General features: G+C 40.5%; 1 protein-coding gene across 2 annotated transcripts in view; it reads left to right on the forward strand.

Moving 5' to 3' along the window:
- Positions 1-1713: 1713 nt before the first annotated feature.
- The window catches only part of grm1a (glutamate receptor, metabotropic 1a), a 36154-nt gene continuing 18746 nt past the window's right edge, over positions 1714-19121 (forward strand). For both annotated transcript variants that reach the window (XM_017423329.3, XM_017423330.3), the window contains exons 1-3: positions 1714-1775; positions 2362-3211; positions 6590-6839. In XM_017423329.3, the coding sequence (XP_017278818.1) occupies positions 2485-3211; positions 6590-6839 (977 nt within the window). In that variant the 5' untranslated portion in view covers positions 1714-1775; positions 2362-2484. The remainder of the gene's footprint in view (positions 1776-2361; positions 3212-6589; positions 6840-19121) is intronic.

Below are 19121 nucleotides of genomic sequence, written 5' to 3' on the forward strand. Positions count from 1 at the left end.
GTTTCTCGGCTGGCCTGGGAATGCCTTGGGATTCCCCCGGAGGAGCTGGCCCAAGTGGCTGGGGAGAGGGAAGTCTGGGTCTCCCTGCTTAGGCTGCTGCCCCCGCGACCCGACCCCGGATAAGCGGAAGAGAATGGATGGATGGATGGATTTTTTTTTTTTATGAGAAATATTTGCCCCTCTAAACAATTCTGTTAATAGATAAGTCATTATTTATGGAGACACAGGGGGAACCGTATCTGATGGGGGAACGTGGCTCGACGTAACAACAGCAACTCGAGCACATTGCTGCCCCCTATATGTCAAGAGGACAAATAACACCTTTTCTGTTCAAATTGCCAACTCGCCACAGTGGCGTGTGTTGATCAAATTCACCCGCCACTTCAAATATTTACCCGCATTTAGCCGGTGGCGGGTGCTAATTTCAACCCCTGCCTACAAGGCTACTTCTTTTTGTAAGATCCCAATTCTTTAATTTGACTAAATAAGACAATTTAAAGGAGATTATTCAACAATCAGTATGAACAGACCAGTACATCTGAATCAGGAAACATCTTTTCTCTGCACATTGTCAAAGGCAAACCTGTGAAGTAATGGAAGAATGCTTTGCTCATAATATTTATTTTAATAACTGTGCTCTCGCGCAAGACAATAATACAGTTTAGGTCAGCGGAAAGGCCTCGTGGTGAAAAAAATATATATTATGAGAATAGACCGAACCTTGCAGCCACCCTTTGCCCTGAAGAGCCGCTGCTGCATCCAGATACTCTCTCCTTCTCAAGCATGTCACTTTTATTCAGGTTCAGTTAGAAATGATTGCTCCTGAAACCTCGGGCACCACTGACACAGACACTTCTTCATAAGTTTATTTGTGATATATAGCTGCTGCCTGGCGTGACGCAGCTTTGCATGTATAGACATCTCCCCTCCAGGAGGCAAACCGTAGGATAGCGTGTGGCGTAAAGTCTTCATCGCTAGACTTGTATCAAGCAGGCAAAACTGGGCGATCAGAATGTGTTTATGTGTTATGAGGTTTACAGGCTGTTAAATGTTACAGACTAGATCTAGCCTTCCTGTTCAGTGGCATGTAGTTCTGTTCATCAGGCTTCAAACTAACAAAACTGAGCTCTAGCTGACATCTCTGACCCTCAACCCAGCACCAGGTGGCGCTAAGAATGACTTAAACTGCTGCCCTTGGTGCTGAAAACATCTTTGGGCCACCTTTTTGTGTAGTTTACAAGCCAGGGGCCCCAACTAAACCCAGTGTGGGAAAAACAAAACAAAACAAAACAAAAACGAAGCAGGCTTATAGCTGTTAGGTCAATATACCTAATTAATGTTCAATCTTTTGTTTTAAAATGAGCCATGGAGAAAAAAATCCAATAAACCCTTACTTTTCATTCTTGGCATTATCATTTTATGTTTATTTTGATAAAATAAATCCTGAAAAGCTATGCTGATGCAGTTATCATTATATAATATTGTTCTGATAAAAGAGTCAAATGTGAATATTTAAAAGCCGTTTCCCCCTAAATAATCAAAGACACGAGTAAAAAAAAAAGTGGTAAAATGTAAGAGTTGAGGAAGAAGAGAGAGGAGGGTGGGAGGGTGGATCTTCACGTTTTGAGATGGGCGATCGAGAGAGAGAGAGAGAGAGAGAGAGAGAGAGAGAGAGAGAGAGAGAGAGAGAGAGAGAGAGAAAGTGAAGTAATACCGACGAAGAGCACGCGCAAAAGAAGACGGGAGAAGGCACGAGACATGATCCCAGGATTCAGGTACGTTTGGATGCCTCAGAACAGCCTTAACAGGAAGGATCATGCAAATTTAAGGCGGCAGTCAGAGCAGATGTGTCATCATTTATGATGAAAGATAATATTATTCTTATTCATGATTAATGTTCTTATTGTAAATCGATGGTTTCCTGAGTGAAACCCCGAACCAAAACAGTCTAGGGTGTTGTGTACATTTTCCTAATGTGAAATTCTACGAATTATCGATTGGATTGAATTTTTTGTTTTTCCGGTTTGAATTAGGATGCTCTGGGTTAAATCGTGAGGAGCATGAAGGACTCAAACCGTCCCAAAGACGTCCTTGTGTTCGGAAAGCACGCTGTCCGCGGTGCTGAAATCAGGCTGATTTTTCTCAATGGGCATCAGAGACAGGACCTGCATCCTGTCATGACTCACGGATGCTTTGGTTTTCAGTTTAAAAACACGTTTCTCAGACTGAGCCGTGAGTTAGATTCCTTGCACGAGCAGATTTAGATAGGAAGAAACGGGCGTAGATAAGGATGAACTCCTAACATCTGGCCTCCATCCTCCAGCTTCCATCACATCAGTTTTGTCCTGTTTCCCCATGCAGGTGTCCGTGGATCCCTCCCAGGTCTCGTGCCCACAGGTTATGGCTCGGATGAACGTGGAGTCGCTGATAAATCTCGGATAATATGCCAGCGCTGTTGGCGCGGCTCCCGCTCTGTGGCGCAACATGGCACGCGTAAAGATGGGTCCGTTCGCTCTCCTGTGTCTTCCCGCGTGTCTCCTTCGCGTGCTCGTGCTCGCGCACAGCAGCGGCATCAGCAGCATCCACGAGCGCTCGGTGGTCCCCCGCGCCGCGTCCCGCTCCGTGGCCCGCATGGACGGAGACGTGATCATCGGCGCGCTCTTCTCCGTCCACCACCAGCCGTCCGCCGAGAAGGTGGCCGAGCGGAAGTGCGGGGACGTCCGCGAGCAGTACGGCATCCAGAGGGTGGAGGCCATGTTCCACACGCTGGACCGGATCAACGCCGACCCCAACCTGCTCCCCAACATCAGCCTCGGCTGCGAGATCCGGGACTCCTGCTGGCACTCCTCCGTGGCCCTGGAGCAGAGCATCGAGTTCATCCGGGACTCCCTCATCTCGATCCGGGACGACAAGGACGGGTCCAAATGGTGCATCGACGGCACCCCGTCCAACCAGCCGCCGCCTTCCAAGAAACCCATCGCCGGAGTGATCGGCCCCGGATCCAGCTCCGTGGCCATCCAGGTGCAAAACCTCCTGCAGCTCTTCAACATCCCGCAGATCGCCTACTCTGCCACGAGTATCGACCTGAGCGACAAGACCCTGTTCAAGTACTTCCTGAGGGTCGTTCCGTCAGACACCCTGCAGGCCCGGGCCATGCTGGACATTGTCAAGAGGTACAACTGGACCTACGTGTCTGCAGTCCACACTGAGGGTGAGAGAGTCCATCACTGACCAGCATCATGATGTGTGTTAGTGTGTCAGTTCAATTCAGTTTCTATACATGGAGCCAATTCACTACAACAGTCACCTCAAAGCAGTCCAATATGAAATGCCAATTATTAGTGTGGTCAGTATGTACTCCCACAGTTTAAGCTTATAGCAGCCTAACTAAAAGTAGTATCTCACTGAACTGAGACTGTTGGGAGACTAGTCGGTAGTAAAAAAAATCCTCAAAAAAATTTCTCTGTGCCTCTGTGACTATTTCTAGAACAAAGAATCAAGTGTGTGAGAAAATGACAAGACATTCTGGAGACATTCATGAATGCTGTTGACCAACTAGCCCAGTGAGATTCCACCTTATGGGATACCTCAGGAAATCCAAACCAACCCTAACTATAGGATTTATCAAAAGAGAAAGTCTTAAGTATAAAATTTAAAGTTGACAGGATTTCAGTCTGACAGACAGAAACTGGAAGTTGGTTCCACAAGAGAGGAGCCTGAAAACAGGAAGCCCTGCCTCCTATTTTAGAAAGTCTAGGAACCACAAGTAAACCTGCAGTCTGAGAGCGAAGTGCTCTGTTAGGATAAGATGATAGTTATGTAGTTACAAAGTTAGAAGGAAGATTTTAAATTCTATTCTCATTTTACAGGAAGCCAATGCTAACTCCTAACTCTCATCAGAGCTCTGGCAGCAGCACTTTGGATCAAAACAAGGCAGTTTTTCTGCATTATTTTGAGACAAGTTATTTCTTATTTTAGTAATATTAACCTGAATTTACTTATTATAAAATAACCACAGCATCCAAACTATTTCAATAACTGTTATAGACTATTTACGGAGGGGTCATTCACTTTGACCCAGGGGCACGTACAGCCAACTTAGAGGTCCTTGTGACAGAAATACTTATAAACCACACTACTATATATATATATATATATAAAGGACACTTTTACATGTTCCTTTTACATGTTTGTTTTTAAAGAACAAACGTGTCTCTTTGTTCATGTTCTCATTTATGTGTTACTGTGTCACAGCTTGTTGCAGCAAAGAGTCACATCTGTGCATCTTTGAGGGTTTGCATCATTTAAAGGAACACAATAAGTACCACAATTGTTTTTCCACAACTTCACACTTAATGTGTTATCTGGGAGAAAAGTGTGAGCTTCTTGGCTGTGGTCATTGCAGCAGGTTTCAAGCACCAGAGGAGCACACAAGAAGCCAGTTGAAATGTAGGTGCTCCTTCGGAAAGGGTAATATTATTTGAGTAAAAGGGGCATGGCGGTTTTCTTTCCAATTTAATCAGAAATGGATTCATTAAAATGCATATTCAATTTTCTTTTAATTCAGCATTTCATAGCATGACTAGGCAACTTTCTTTTTGAAAACTTTCCCCACAGCCGAGCAGTATAACGTTGCGCTACAGTGGAGATAAAAAAGGAGAGACGGGTTTGGTAGACAAAGTAATTACTGTGAAATGAATTATGTCCATGGCTTTTCATTAAAGTCTTGGTGAAACACCGACAGTGATGTGCGCCTCAATCATGACTGACAGGCTACATTAGGCAGGATCCTCCCCCACAGGAGCCGCAGACACAATGAGAGTGTAAAACATCCTTAGAAAGCCTTATTATAGTCAGGTATGGGTGATGAGCACAGCTTGCTTATCAGTTAGTTGATGAGTGGGGGGTTAAGCAAGTATTACCTCGGTTCCAACAATGGCCTGACCCTCCTCTGAGACTGAGCCATAATATTTATGACGGTCTATGTTGTGATCAACTCTCAGCTGTATTCATTCCAGTAGATAATTCTTAAAGGAATAGTTCAGATCTTTTCAAACTGGGTTCTGTGGAAAGATTATGAATGATTATTCTCTTACCTGTTGAGACCATTTAATAAACCTTTACACTGCCTGCAATCTCTCCTTTATTTTGACAGAAATATGATATTCTGCTGGGAGTCATCCAGCTATCTGCTGCTGCGGCTATTTGTGCTTTCGAATAACCACAGACTTCTGAGTAAATAACAGTCTAATGTAAAAAATACTGCGATGTAAAGGTTTATAAAACAGTGTGTCAGCTAATCAGTCCAGTTCGAATTCAGCTCTATTTTCCATTACTGAGGTTGTTCAAACATATTAATATTCCCACTTTAAATAATGGTAAAATGGTAAATTTACTTCAAATAATCTGAGCTATCCCCTTAAAGTTCAAGCATTCTGAAAAAAATGTGCATCTGGTCTTTATACATACAAATCCTTATGATAAAGAACAACTACTGTGAAGTTTGGAGCCACAACAAGTGTTTACGATGTGATACCCGCCTTTCGTTGTCCTGGTCAGATGCAAACCCACTTATTTGTCTAATTATATCTTCAGCGATCTCTGAGCTTGTGGTCACGGCGAGCTCGAGCTTGTGAGTTTTCACTCTCCGCCACCCCAGACTAGTTTTAAGTGCAGCTTGTTGCCCATGGCAACAGCCAGAGCTGTGAAATTGCATAAATTACCTGTCTCAATAATCATCTGTGTGGTGGGACTGCTCCGAGCGGGTTTTGCAGCCATTGTCAAATGGGGTGTCAACTAATGCACCACCACCACCGCCACCCACCTGTCTCACAGCCGAGATGGAGAGAGTAAAATGATTACATATCATTATTTCCATTTATCAGAGGAGAATGAAAAGAGACGATTGAAACTATCATCAAAAGGACTATTGGAAAACCAACGGATGGAGCCATTGTGTGCCTGAGTGCATGCATTCCACTGATGTCCCTGCTCAGATAGAGTATTTACAATGTGTGGCATGGCCTCACATCAAGGCAACGACACTACAAACGTTTTCACAGGTTTACAGCGAGGTGATTTCCTTCTGATGACATGCACATTCAGAGACATGTTCCAGCACACACGAGTGATTGGATTTTCTGTGTAATCCACCTCTCAGGCTGAGAAACTGGGGTTTTTTTTCTCCTTATTTTTATCAACGGTTCAAATGTATTAGTCCACATGGAAGCAGAAGATTTAGAACCCCTAACAGCTTTGGCTCTTGATTGGGACGATTCGGAGTCGAACAAGGACAGTTGAGGATTGCAATCAGCAGCCAGTCTGACACTCATTATCAGTGGATCAGAGCCTCAAAGCCCCAGAGCCAGTCAAGGCAAAATACAGTGAACAACTGCTGAGGGGTGTGATTTATGCATTGTCTATCAGTAAATAATGCAGATTATGATGTTGAAAGCATTTATTCATGCACAGAAATAAGACTATATTTCAAAGTACTATCAAGAAAAAATAAATAAAATAGATATCTTGAGGAAAATGATCAACTGTCTAACCTCAACCAGGACGCTGTGTTTTACTGTTTCACCTTTAGGGAACTATGGCGAGAGCGGCATGGAAGCCTTCAAGGAGCTGGCCTCTCAGGAGGGCCTGTGCATTGCCCACTCGGACAAAATCTACAGCAACGCTGGCGAGAAACACTTTGACCGGCTTCTGAGAAAATTACGGGAACGTCTACCCAAAGCTCGTGTGGTGGTGTGTTTCTGCGAGGGCATGACCGTCCGCGGCCTCCTGATGGCCATGAGGCGACTCGGGGTGTATGGAGAATTCCTCCTTGTTGGCAGGTAAGGATGTGTATGTGCAAAATTTGCTTATCTTTCCTTCCTTTTTTTCAAGCCTTTCAATTCACAGTTCAGAGCAGCTCTCTGGATGGCAAAGACTCTGTTAACAGACTGGGAGACTGTGAGATGCTGTGTTGTCTTCCTGAGGCGCGTGTCACCAAGGCAACGGAGAAGAATTAGACCACATACCAAAAGCGCTGAATAGAAATGTTTTTCAGCAATGAATAATTTCTGTTACACACACAACAATGGTGAGGCGATCAGCGCGACATGCTTATTCTCTACCAGTTTGTGCTGTCATGCCAGACATCTCACCAGACCTTGAATACATTTGTCTATAAACAGCCAGATAAAGAAGCAGAAGACTTTTCATGACAAAAGCCCAACTTTAGCTTTGCCATAATTTGAGCTAAGAAAAAAGGTAGGCTATTTGATGTATAAACAGCATAAGAAGTGCAGAAGAGTGACATGATAAATGAAATACAGTCAGGAAAAGATAAAAAATATGTTTCAAGAGAATCAAAATCTAAAGAAATGTTAAAGCTGCTGCCAGAAGCTCATCAGGGTCACCATGGTAACCAAACACCTGTGTCTGCCACTCCCTGACAGACACAAACAGACTGAAAAGTAAGCCTCAAATAAACAGCGACTGTGTAAAAACTATTAGGTTTATTTTTAAAATTCTTGAACAGTGAGTGGCAGAAGAATCTGATGGTCACATGTGATTGTTTTATGTTTCCACAATTTTTTATGTAGGAGATATGACAAGTTAAAAAGACCCTTCACTTATGGGTTTGAAGGACATTTTTTGAGCTAAAAATATAACTGAACTCTATCGAAGGCTGGGTGTGCGCTCTCTGCAGCCTGAGGAGATTTGCGAGAAAAACAGAAATCTAGTAAGAAATACACTGGGTGAAGGATGACAATGATACCTTTGTTATGATGTGTTATTGGTATATGTACTGATAATATTGTAGGAGTAAGAAAAAATTGTTTGTAAAGGATTTAAAATTTTGGATCAGATTTAGAGATGAAATCTCCAAAAATCATACAACTTAAAAAGCAATTCTGCAAAATTGATATAAGATCTCAAAATATCAGTTCAGTCATGTAAAGTCCAACTTGCTGTGACCCATTTAAAATTCGAACGATGTTTCTACAATGAAAAATGCTCAAGCTATAGAGCTTTAAAGAGGGCTAGATTTTCCCACCTGTTTTATCCAAATCCCATTGTTTTCTCTGGGGAATCTATACAGTTTTTTGCTAATTGTTTCTACATTATGCAACATATCGCTACCAAATTCATAGCATCCTATTCTCAATTGAGCCACACTTTTTGTTGAATAATTTGTAGTTTTTTCTTTTAAAGCCGCTGGGTGTGAAAACGGACAAAAAACGTGACGGAAACCACACAGAATAGTAGTAAGAGTGCCTCAGTGTGTATGCACCCTTAATAATAACTTAATCTCTTTCTCTCCTCTTCCTCCCTTTTTTTCCTGTTAAGTAGAGCTAAATGACAGAGATAAACCCTCCGTCATTAACGATGGGGGAACTTGAGTCGTCTCACACACTTGAACGGGGTTATATAATGCTGCAAAATTATCTGCAAAGAATATTTGCAGGTGTCAAAATAAGTCGGAGCACAGTTGACGCTACTTATCGGTTCATTTCACTCAGACAAAGTCACAAAACGTAGTGACACTTTGTGAAGAATCTGTGAGTTTCAAATTCTTTGTGATTATGATTAAAGTGATTATTCATTTTAAACATCTGCACTTACATAAGCACGTCTGATGCTTCAACCTAACATACTAATAAAAAAAAGAGATCTCCATGTATTTCAATGGGGAAAGTACTTGTAAAGTTAAATATTTCGATAAGTGTAAAAGTTACAAAAATCCTAGCACATAAAGCCCTGAAAGAGCTGAATGTTTTGATGTATGAATGGTTAAAATAAAACAAAGTATGCAGGAGTAAATGTATGGAAAAATAGATAAAACCCCCAGAAAAACAGTAGTGTGAATCCTGTTCCTCCATTCAACAACATGCATGCATGGAAGGATTCTTTGATTGTAGCCACATCTTTTATGCTGGGTAGCATGGAGGGTTGCTTTTACCCTTGAAGATTTCCTGTGTTATCTCTCAATGAAAAAATGACAAGTGTTGCTCCTACCGGCACCCTGTTTATGTTGATAAATTCAGTACATTCATGAGAATCTGTGTTCCTAGCAGGGGATGGCACTCTTTCATTTCAAGATGCCTTTTTAAATGATCCGTCGTAGGGCCGCGGACACTCCCGTGTGTCTTTGTTTCTTTCTCCTCCATAGGAGATGGGAAAGTGTGTCTTTTTTTAGCTTTTGTGGACGTCTCCATGGAAGGAGGAAATGCTTCTAGGTCACATGGAGAAAAAAAAAGGAGGCAAAGAAAGACAGGGTGTGTAAAATGATAGAGCAAGTCTGGGCCAAAGCAGCTACGCTGTGTGTGTGGCCAAATAAAGCTGGCAGGCAGGTATTAGCTCATCAAAGGGGAGCTTGTTTTCTTAATTTGCGCTTTCACCTCTGAAGAGGCCTCTTTTTGTGACGTGTTCATCGGGCTACGGAAAAAATGTAAGCTGAAAATCCAGACATGCACTTTAGTGACTTTGTAGCTTCAATATTTTATTTCTAACAGCGTTTTTTAGTGATTTAAACCCACCAAACTTTGCACCTCTCCGAGCTTACATATTCACAACCGGCAATTTTGCTGTTTTGTTTCAATCTCACAGCTTTTATCAGCTTTGTTTGCAGCCGTAGATGGCAGTTGTTTTAGTGGTAAAAAAAGCCCCCAAGCCCCATTTTACATGACCTCAGCAGCAGCGAACGGCAGACACAGAAAGTGAGCAATTAGCTGGTGAGCAACAACATGAGAAACGATCAGGAGCAGCTCAGTGTGGGCTGCTTGTGGATGAATTTGAGTCTAAAATCTAATCACAAATCAGCGCAGTAAGACTTATTAGCTTGGAAGTTTGAAATATTTCTGCATAAATCCTATTTATTCATATTGAACCCTAAAGGCTGATGTTAAAAACCCAATTGAACAAATGTAACAATCCGTTTTTGTGAATCAATTATTTTTTGAGTAAAACGATCAAATAGCATCCTAAGAAAGGAGAAGCAGAAGGAGTCCACTTGAAGGGAAATTAGACTTTTGTTTGATTTAATATGTTCAGTCACAACCAGTGTGACACCAGAAGGGAATTCAACATCTTCACCTCGATTCATTTCTGTCCAAATTAATTGATTAAAACACTGGTGTAGTTTTAGGATAGAAATAGTTTTTTTTTGTTGTTAAAGGTGATGAACAATTAATATCTTACCTGGAGTAGACAGCTCTTTGAACAACCTCAGTTTTGGAAAAACAGAATATAAGGGGAGAAACATAGTCTATCTGTGTACGCCCACTCGTTTGTTCATAGTTTAGCTGCACCTCAGGAGTCTCCAGTTATACTGCAGCCGCAGGTGGCGGTGATGCTCTGATTTGTTTCCTGTCTATCCAGAAGACCAGAGGAAGAAACAAAGTCAGAGTGATTTCTCCCCAGGAGTTAGATGCAGGTTTTGTCTCCTTGAGGTCCCAAAGTGATAAATTATCCAAGTGTTAATAGCAGCTGACCTCTTCACACAGTTTTTCCTCCTCATTGTTTGTATTTCTTCTTCTTCTCAAGGGTTGAGTCTTAGGCAACGGGGGTCAGAAAAATCTGGGCTGCAAGCGCTCGTCTGCTGAGGGAGCTGGAGATGTTAATGATGAGATGTTTATGTTAATGTTACGCTGACTGGACACAGAAAGCACAAGCAACTCTGTTTCTGCCTTAATTCTGATCGGATTGTCAAGCTGACGAAGGAATTTGCACCAAGTTGCATTATGCTACAGCTAGCTGCTGCCACTCCTGTTTGTACTTGTAAATATCCATAGAATCATATCAATACCTTTGAGATGCAAGGTTGACAGTGATGTACATTTACATGAACCACGATAAGAAGGTTTAAGACTGAAATTGTTTTAAAGATGACAGCAATCCACTTTGTTCTGTTTCTGCTCAGACTAGCTGTTAGCTCGTTAATCTGGTCAGAGTTTAACTTTATTTCTCCAATCTGAGGTTTTTCAAAGAGCTATCTACAACAGGTAAGATAGTAATTATTCCTAGCCTTTCCACAGAACCCTGCTTCAGAACATCTGAATTATCATTTCAACCTAAAAGCGTCACTTACGTGCTATAAAACTTAAAATCAGAATGAATTTTTTCAGAATTGTAAGCTTAAAAAAGTATTTCCTCAAGACTTGTGAAATACCAAGACAGTTTGATGGTATTTATCTGCCTATTTAACTGTGTTTAAAGAAACAGCTGTGGTAAACTAACAGAAACTCTATGACGGCTTGTGCATCAGACATGCAGCTCTAAAATATCCAGGATCATACTGTGTGGTGAGTTTTTCCACACTGAGTTAATCTCGGCTCATTGCGGCGGCAGACCAAAACAGAACAGCAGTGGGTACACGCAAGTGGCTCGAATGTAAGAGCTTTTGTTGTGGCTGCTCAGCCAACCTGCTCTTCAGACAAGGGCCAGGTGTGACATCATGCTCGAACCTCTTCATCCTCTCACCGGAGCACTTTACATCCACTCCGCTCCGCTGCTCCGTCCATCAGAGAGTCTCCTCTCGGTCTGTCTCTGTGCTGTCAGTCAGGATCTCACTAATCAGCTCGCAGCATCTGACTGGAAACATTAAAAAAAAAACACACAACTGCACACATTACAAGATGATACACTGAGCTCGCAGGATGCAGCGCAGATTGTTCTGGTCTGACTGTGTTTATATACAACCCCAATTCAAAAAAAAAAAAAAAAGTTGCGACATTGTGTAAAATGTTAATGAAAACAAAATGCAATGATTTGCAAATCTCCTAAACCCATGTTCTATTCACAGCGGGACCCTGAAAACATATCAAAAGTTTAAACTAAAAAGTGTAGGAAAACATATGGTAACATTGAATTTGATGGCAGCAGTGTGTCTGGAATCGGATGGCACGGGTCATGTTCCCCGCTGTGAAGCATCTCCTTTTCTTTTAACAACAGTCTGTAAACATTTAGGAACCGAGGAGAGCAGCTGCTGGAGGTTTTGGAAAGAATCTTGATCCATTCTTCTCTTATGTAGGACTCCAACTGTTTATCAGTCCTGAGTCTTTGTTGGATTTCATGTTTCATGATGCTCTAAATGCTTTTAATTGGTGAGCCAATTCAGTACCTGGACTCTTCTACTATGAAGCCCTGCTGCTGTAATGGATGCAGTCTGTGGTTCAACATTGTCTTGCTGAAAGTAAAAAAAAACGTCTGGATGGGAGCATATGTTGTTCTAACAGGCTGGATGGTTCCTCTCCTCTTTGGTACAGAGGACACAGTGTTCATAGTTTCCAAAAAGCATTTCAAATTTTGATTAATTTGACCACAGAACAGTTTTTCGTCTTAGTCCATTTTAATTGAGCTTTATCACAGAGAAGACGGCAGCATTTCTGGACGGTGTTCACATGTCTTTTATTGGTCACATAGTGAGCTGTGCTTTCAGACGGTGATTTGTGGATGTGTTCCTGAACCCATGCAGTGAAGTCCAGAACAGAATCAGAGCTGGTTTTAAAGCAGTTCTGCCTGAAGGCCTGAAAATCAGGGGCATCCAAACGCAACATTCATCCTTTTGTCTTTTGAGCTCCGAGATTTCTCCAGGATCTTTTCATAATGCTATGATATTCAAGGTCTTTACTTCTGAGAGATTCAGCCTCTCTAAGATGCTGTTTTTATACCCAGTCTTACTGACCTGGTGACAATTAACCTAATTTAGTGCAAAATGCTCCTCCTTACCCGTACCACTTATTTTTTTACAGCCTTTTGTTGCCCCTGTCTTTACTTTTTTTAATATGTGTTACTGCCACTAAATGAAATAATTATCCTATTTTTTCCTTGAAGTGGTACAATTTCTTTGTTTAAACATTTGATATGTTTACTATGTTCCTCTGTGAATATATTACGGGCTTATAGGATTTGAAAAATCATCGCATTCTCCGGAGTAAACAGTGAGAAAAAGAAACAGAAATGAAAAACCAAACAAAAAGTGAGGTGCTGACAGAAGCCCAGGCAGACTGAGAAAAGAGGAGGCAGCTGACAGTTGTGTGAGTTTACCGTCAGTAATCTTACGTCTCTTTCTTCTCGGCTGAGTGGAAGATTTTTAATCAAACTCGTCTTCATGAGCAGAATGGAACCGCCTGAAACATATTTCATAAAAATGGGCAGAAATGATTGAAATTTGCCGACAAAGGAAACTTCAAAACCACAAATATGTAAAAGTAAAGAGCCACACTATTTACAAGCCGTCTCACTCAGTCATTACTGGTGTCATTTATAAACAGTGATGTTTTAACAGTTTATCTCACTTGAAAGTTGACAGTCGTGTGTTTCTCACCAGCTTCTAAAGGCGGGAAAAGATTCTGCTTGTGTGTGTGTTTGGTTGTCTGTCTGTTAGCAAAATATCTCATGAACCAGTGGACAGATTTAAATAAAACTCTCAGAAAATAATCACTGGATTCACATTCACAACTGATTAGCTTCTTTAGAGTCAATCTGATTCAAGATGGCTGCCGCCGTCAGCTGACTTTAAAAAACACAAAAGTGGCTACAACTCAGTGAATTTGATACACATCGACTTAAAGTTTAGTGCGGTAGTATCCCAGGCTGATCCCCAGCACATCCTCTGAGCGCTAACAGATTGTGTGAGATTTTTGTTTTAACATTTTGCCATTATCTATTGGCAGTCAGCTCTTTCTGTCTGTTCGCAAAATATCTCATTAACCAATGGATGGATTTTGATTACATTTTCTGGAAATAATCGTAGGATGTACTGCAACGACTGATTAACTGTAGGAGACAACTCAATTCAAGATGGCCACCATAGCCACCAAACCCCGAAATGGCTATATTTCAGTCCGTTTTACAGATATTGTGCTAAAATTCGGTGTGGTTGGAGCTGAGAATCATTCACAACACACACTGCAAGTGCTACTCATTGCACATGATTTTTGCCAAAAACCTTCATCATTAACTTTTTGGCATCAGCCCTGTTCGTCTGTGAAAAAATACAGATTGTGTGTGAGCTGATGATGTCAAGAACGCATCTTAAAAATATCGAAACATGTTTTTAGCCGAAGCGGACGCCATCAAACGGTCTGACAGCAGATCTGTAATCAAGGGGCGCTCTGAATCCCGGAGGAGATTTTTCCACCCACTCAGTGCTCGAAACAAACGGACGGCATTCAGTTGTGTTCGCTGAGCTGCAGTTTTTGCATCCGTTACAAGCAGAAATACATTTTCTGTGCAGGGTCTTGTGTTGTTGTCATTCACACTGCTAGCCCCCCCACCCCCCAAGTTTCTGAATGGTGGCATGCAGTGAATCCACCTACTTATTTACCCGCTCGCTCTCTTTGCAATTAGAGGCGTTCGCTTTCTCTCTCTCTGTCTAATGCTGCTCAAATGCTGTTATTACTAAACGCCATTTGCATAAGCTGCTTTTCTGCATGTAGCACTCATTTCTGTCCCTCTCTTACATGCTCAGCTTTTGGTCTGGGTCCAATTTTTAGACGCCCCAGCCTTATTTTCTGGCTAAATGGACGTGAACAGTTTGACACCAGTCGTTAACAAGAGTACGACTGTGTCTTTTGAGATTGCAGTATGGCGCAAAGAAAGCTGCAAATCTGAACTGTCTTTTTGGATTTGCCTGTCCCTTTCCATCTTCTTTTTCTTTTTTTTGTGTGAGATTAAGGGTTTGCTCCAGGCTTGAATCAGCATGTTTAGTGTTACAGACGAAGAAAGGAGCTTTTGACAGGACACATTTCGTTGCCTTTTTGCTGTCATCTCCACAGCTCTCATCTCCTCTCCATCGCAGGAAGAAGAGGAAGCACGCAGGATGTGGAATTCTGCCTGTTGACTTTTAAATGCGAGTTATTTGGCAAATAGAGGCACACGAGCAAAGAAGGAGCTCTTCTGTGTTGATAGCATTGAAAAGTCATGCCAGCCAATGATCTTTTCCAATCAGAATTGTATAGAGGGTTCAGATGTTATTTTTGTTTCCAAACAAAACCCATCTGCGTGAATCCAATCTTTTGAACGTATTTTCGGCTTCTAAGTTAAAAAGAATCAAAATTTCAGCTTATCAAACAATAGAAGTTGAAAAAAGAAACAGCAATTATCTGAGAGAGACAATAAATCAATGTAGTTAGGAAAATACTTCCTTCTCAAACTCTAGATTTGTTTTGATTTTTTTGTTTTGGATTGTATATATGTTTTTTCCTAAGTCACGTGATCAGTTGGGAGTCAGTCTCAGCTACTATCAAACCAAATTTTAGCTCAATAACTGTAAAACTGGTCGAGCTGTAGCCCTTGAAGTGCTTGTTTTGTTGTGGCGGCCACCTTGAATTGGCTTTGGTGGTGGGCGATAAAAATCCAAAACCCCACTAGGATCTGATTCACACCTGATTATTAAAAGTTACTAACTCCAGGCTCATACGTCTATTGTTTAGTTTTACATCCTTCAGACCTGGAATAGCATCCTGGTCGTGGGTTCTTCTTCTTTTTTATGATTTGTGTACAAATCTGATGTGTCCAGCCACATATTTGCAGAAACACAAACCTTTTTAAAGTGTCCACCAACATTTAGTGACGGTTTTCTGTGTTGTTCCACACAGAAATCATTACCGTTTCAGAGGATTTACTTTACTGAACCAAAGCAATAAAAAAAAATACTGTGTGCTGCTTGCGCCACAGTCTCCATGGAGATATTATTTGACCTCATAAAAAAGTTGGCGTGATTGTCGCAGTGCAGGTCTGTCAGCAAGATTCCACACAAAACCGTCAGAAAATCTGTCTCGCGTCTGCAAAATTCCTCCCAACAACAGCAGTAAACATGATTGGAACAATAAGCGAGAGACGTCCTGTAGACTCTGCAAAGTTTATTCATGTTGAGCCCCGATGATGTCTGTGTTCCACTGAACAATGGAGCGAAAACGAACATTTACACCAGACCTCCGATGATAACTGAAAGCAGCCACACATTGTCAAGGACGTCGCTGTTTCTAATCGACACCTCGTGTTCCTAAGTATAAGAAGATGGGTGAAGAACACTGAAGGGATCAAAATTAGAAACATCTGGACACAGCTGTTACTGGCTGATTAGCAGAAATGCCTGAACCAAAGTGTGTGAACGCTTCATCAGCAAGAGGATCGTTTTAGACCAAAATAACATTATTTTTGAGGACAACTATTGTTTTAAACACTGAGTGGTGAGTTAGATCAAATGTTTCACAGTTTCAGCCTCCTATCTGCGATTTCTCTTCATTTTCTTCAGTGCCAACCTTGAGTTTTCTGATTAAAAAGCTTTATGAATAGAAAAGTGGAGCTGCACAGCGAGCTGCAGATGCTTTTTCAGAGACAAAATTATAAAAGTGGGATTAGAAATTTACATTTTGCAGAAACCTTTGCTGCTTTTTGAATAATTTTTTATATACAGCGGTGTAAAAAAAATGTCCTTATCACTTTCATCTTGTCTTTCCTAACAGTAGTTTTAAAAACAGTTCTTGCAGCAACAAAAACTTACATTTAAAATGAAAATATTTCCGTCAGACAAGAGTTACTATAGTATTCTTCATACTTGTGTTTGCTTCAAATTGAAGAACAAGTTTTTACCCCATTTGTTTTGGATATATAATAGATGATTACTAATTTGTATAAACACATGTGGGACTATTTTAAATTTAAAATACACTATTTTTTTTTAGTGACTCTTAATGAAAGCCAGAACTGATCACTGAATTGTCATGCTGAGGAGGAGAAGTGAGACATGGTTTGTTGTTTTTCTTAAAACATAAATGTCTTTTAAAAAAAGTATGTCTTTAAATGTCTTTTACTCAGAATTGATAAAAGTTGCATTTCTTTTAAACTGTTTTTTATAGATTAGTGGTGATTATTTCTCTCATCTTTTAAGCCAAATTGTGGTTCTGGAAGCAGAGTCTGTGTTAGTGCAACACTGCCAAGTTATTCATCTTTGTTTTCCAAAATCTTCCAGACAAACCAGAACAGTTGGATGTCAGCAGAGTGTGTCAGGATTTAATGTGAGAGAAACTGAAAAATAAACCTTGTAGATGTTTAATATTGCATCACTAAAAAGAAGATTGAGCATTTTTAAATGGGAGTACTTGGAGATGTTAATATCAGTGTTTACGGTAAGCTGATTCTTATTGTCTGTGCGACCATTCATGTGCAAACCGTCAGGGATTTGTTGGTGAACGCGTTCCCCGTTAAGGACACTGATCTCCCAACTCAAACTGGGGCGTGATGAATAAATAAAAGCAGCCTGGGAAGCTTTTACAGGCTCACATGTCCTCTCAGAGTCTGTGTACCACCTTAACAGAGTCACGCTGCTGCTTCTGCCAGAAAACAAACCAGAACAGCATCTTTTCCACCAATGGAAGTAAGAGAGAGTTCATCTGTAGGGAGCATTTTGGAAATCTTTCCTCCCCTATTCCTGAATTTCCTCTTTTTTAAAATAACTCTTCTCCTTCATCCCCTGGGGATGGCAGCGCATGTGATTAAATCTCTGCCCTGCCAATTAATTTGGGGCTTCATAAATATACAAATGTAATATCAAACTGGAACTGGATCATCCTGCAGAGCTCTCAGTTCCCACATTGTTGTACACGGTTCTGTAAACGCTCCAGCTGCTGACTTGGTTTGTTCCTCAGAACAATGCTGGACATGATCACATATCGAAACACACCCAACTTTAATGAATTACTTCATGTTTTTGGAAAGTTTTGTGAATATTTGCTTCCAGTTTTAGGGTTTCATGAGTTCACTTCTCGTTTTGTGAAGCAACTGATTCACAAAAGACGAAAAAGCTCAAAACAGTTGCATCCTCAGAAGAAAAAAAATGGAAGTTGTGGAATGTTACATAATCCTGTTACATAATTTATTGGCAAATTGCAACCAGGCCTATCAGTGGTCATTTTATTATTTAAAATTGACATGATCCTTTCAGTTAAATAATACTGGATGGCAAACATGAGTTTTACAAAAAAAAGAGCTTTTGTGCTTGTAATGGTGGAACACGACAGCTACATTTAACTTGTTTGATAGTTTGTTTTAAATAACATTTATTAACATTTTTTCTTATTTTTTTTTTTCTTGATAAGCTTCTGTTTGTGAGGAGTGTCTTATGAAGGCCTTCTGATTACAATGAACTTAAAAATCAATGAGATATTTTGTTGCGTTCGCTACCCCCTCCACTCAGTTTTTGGTGGATCTGTGTGGATTTAAAGAAATGACGACGTAGCAACCTGATTTGTTGGTGCCCATGATTACTTTGTGTGCTGGAACCGAAAACAACAATGAAGCAGTTTATATAGTTTCTTTTGTTTTGTTTTTTGCATCTATCTGGCTCTATTCTGATCCTGTCGTCATTAAACTTTGTGTGCCAAAACGATTAATATGTGAGAGAGTGTGTCAAAAATATATATAAAAACCTAAGCTACAGGTATTTGGAAATATTTTTTCAGGAGTATCTGGCTGCTGGTGACATTTTCAGGCCTTTTCTGGTTGATGTATGGCAGAAATATGTGATTTTTACTTGGTGTCACAAGGAATACAGGAATACATGATGTCCACAATGTCTTTGCCCTTTTACTAGAGCCAACCACTAGGGAATGCTAATTTATGGAGTTAGATTTGTTTCACAATTATTCAATCAAAAAAAAAAAAATCATGTCAAACAAAAAAAGGAGTATTCAATCAAAAAAAAATCATGTCAAACAAAAAAGGAGTACTTAATCAAAAAAAAATCATGTCAAACAAAAAAAGTAGTATTCAATCAAAAAAATAATGTCAAACATAAAAACATCTTAAAAACTTTTTAACCATAAAAATATTTTTTTACGAAACAAAAATTTATTTAAAGATTTATTTTTTTTTGATTGAAGTCACTAATTTTTTGTTTGAAACTCTTTTTTTTTGGTTGAGTCGATTTTTTTTTTGGTTGAATCGATTTCTTTTTTGGTTGAATCGATTTCTTTTTTGGTTGAATTCGTTTTCTTGCTTATATAACTTTATTTGCTTTGGGGAAGCTTACATGAACATTCTGGGCGGGGATTAAGGACGAGCGATGTAAGACGTCTCCCTATTGGTTAACGCTGAATGAAGCGACAGACCCTGAGTACGGAAGC

Source organism: Kryptolebias marmoratus, linkage group LG19 (assembly GCF_001649575.2).
Source record: "Kryptolebias marmoratus isolate JLee-2015 linkage group LG19, ASM164957v2, whole genome shotgun sequence".
NCBI classification, from domain to species: domain Eukaryota; kingdom Metazoa; phylum Chordata; class Actinopteri; order Cyprinodontiformes; family Rivulidae; genus Kryptolebias; species Kryptolebias marmoratus.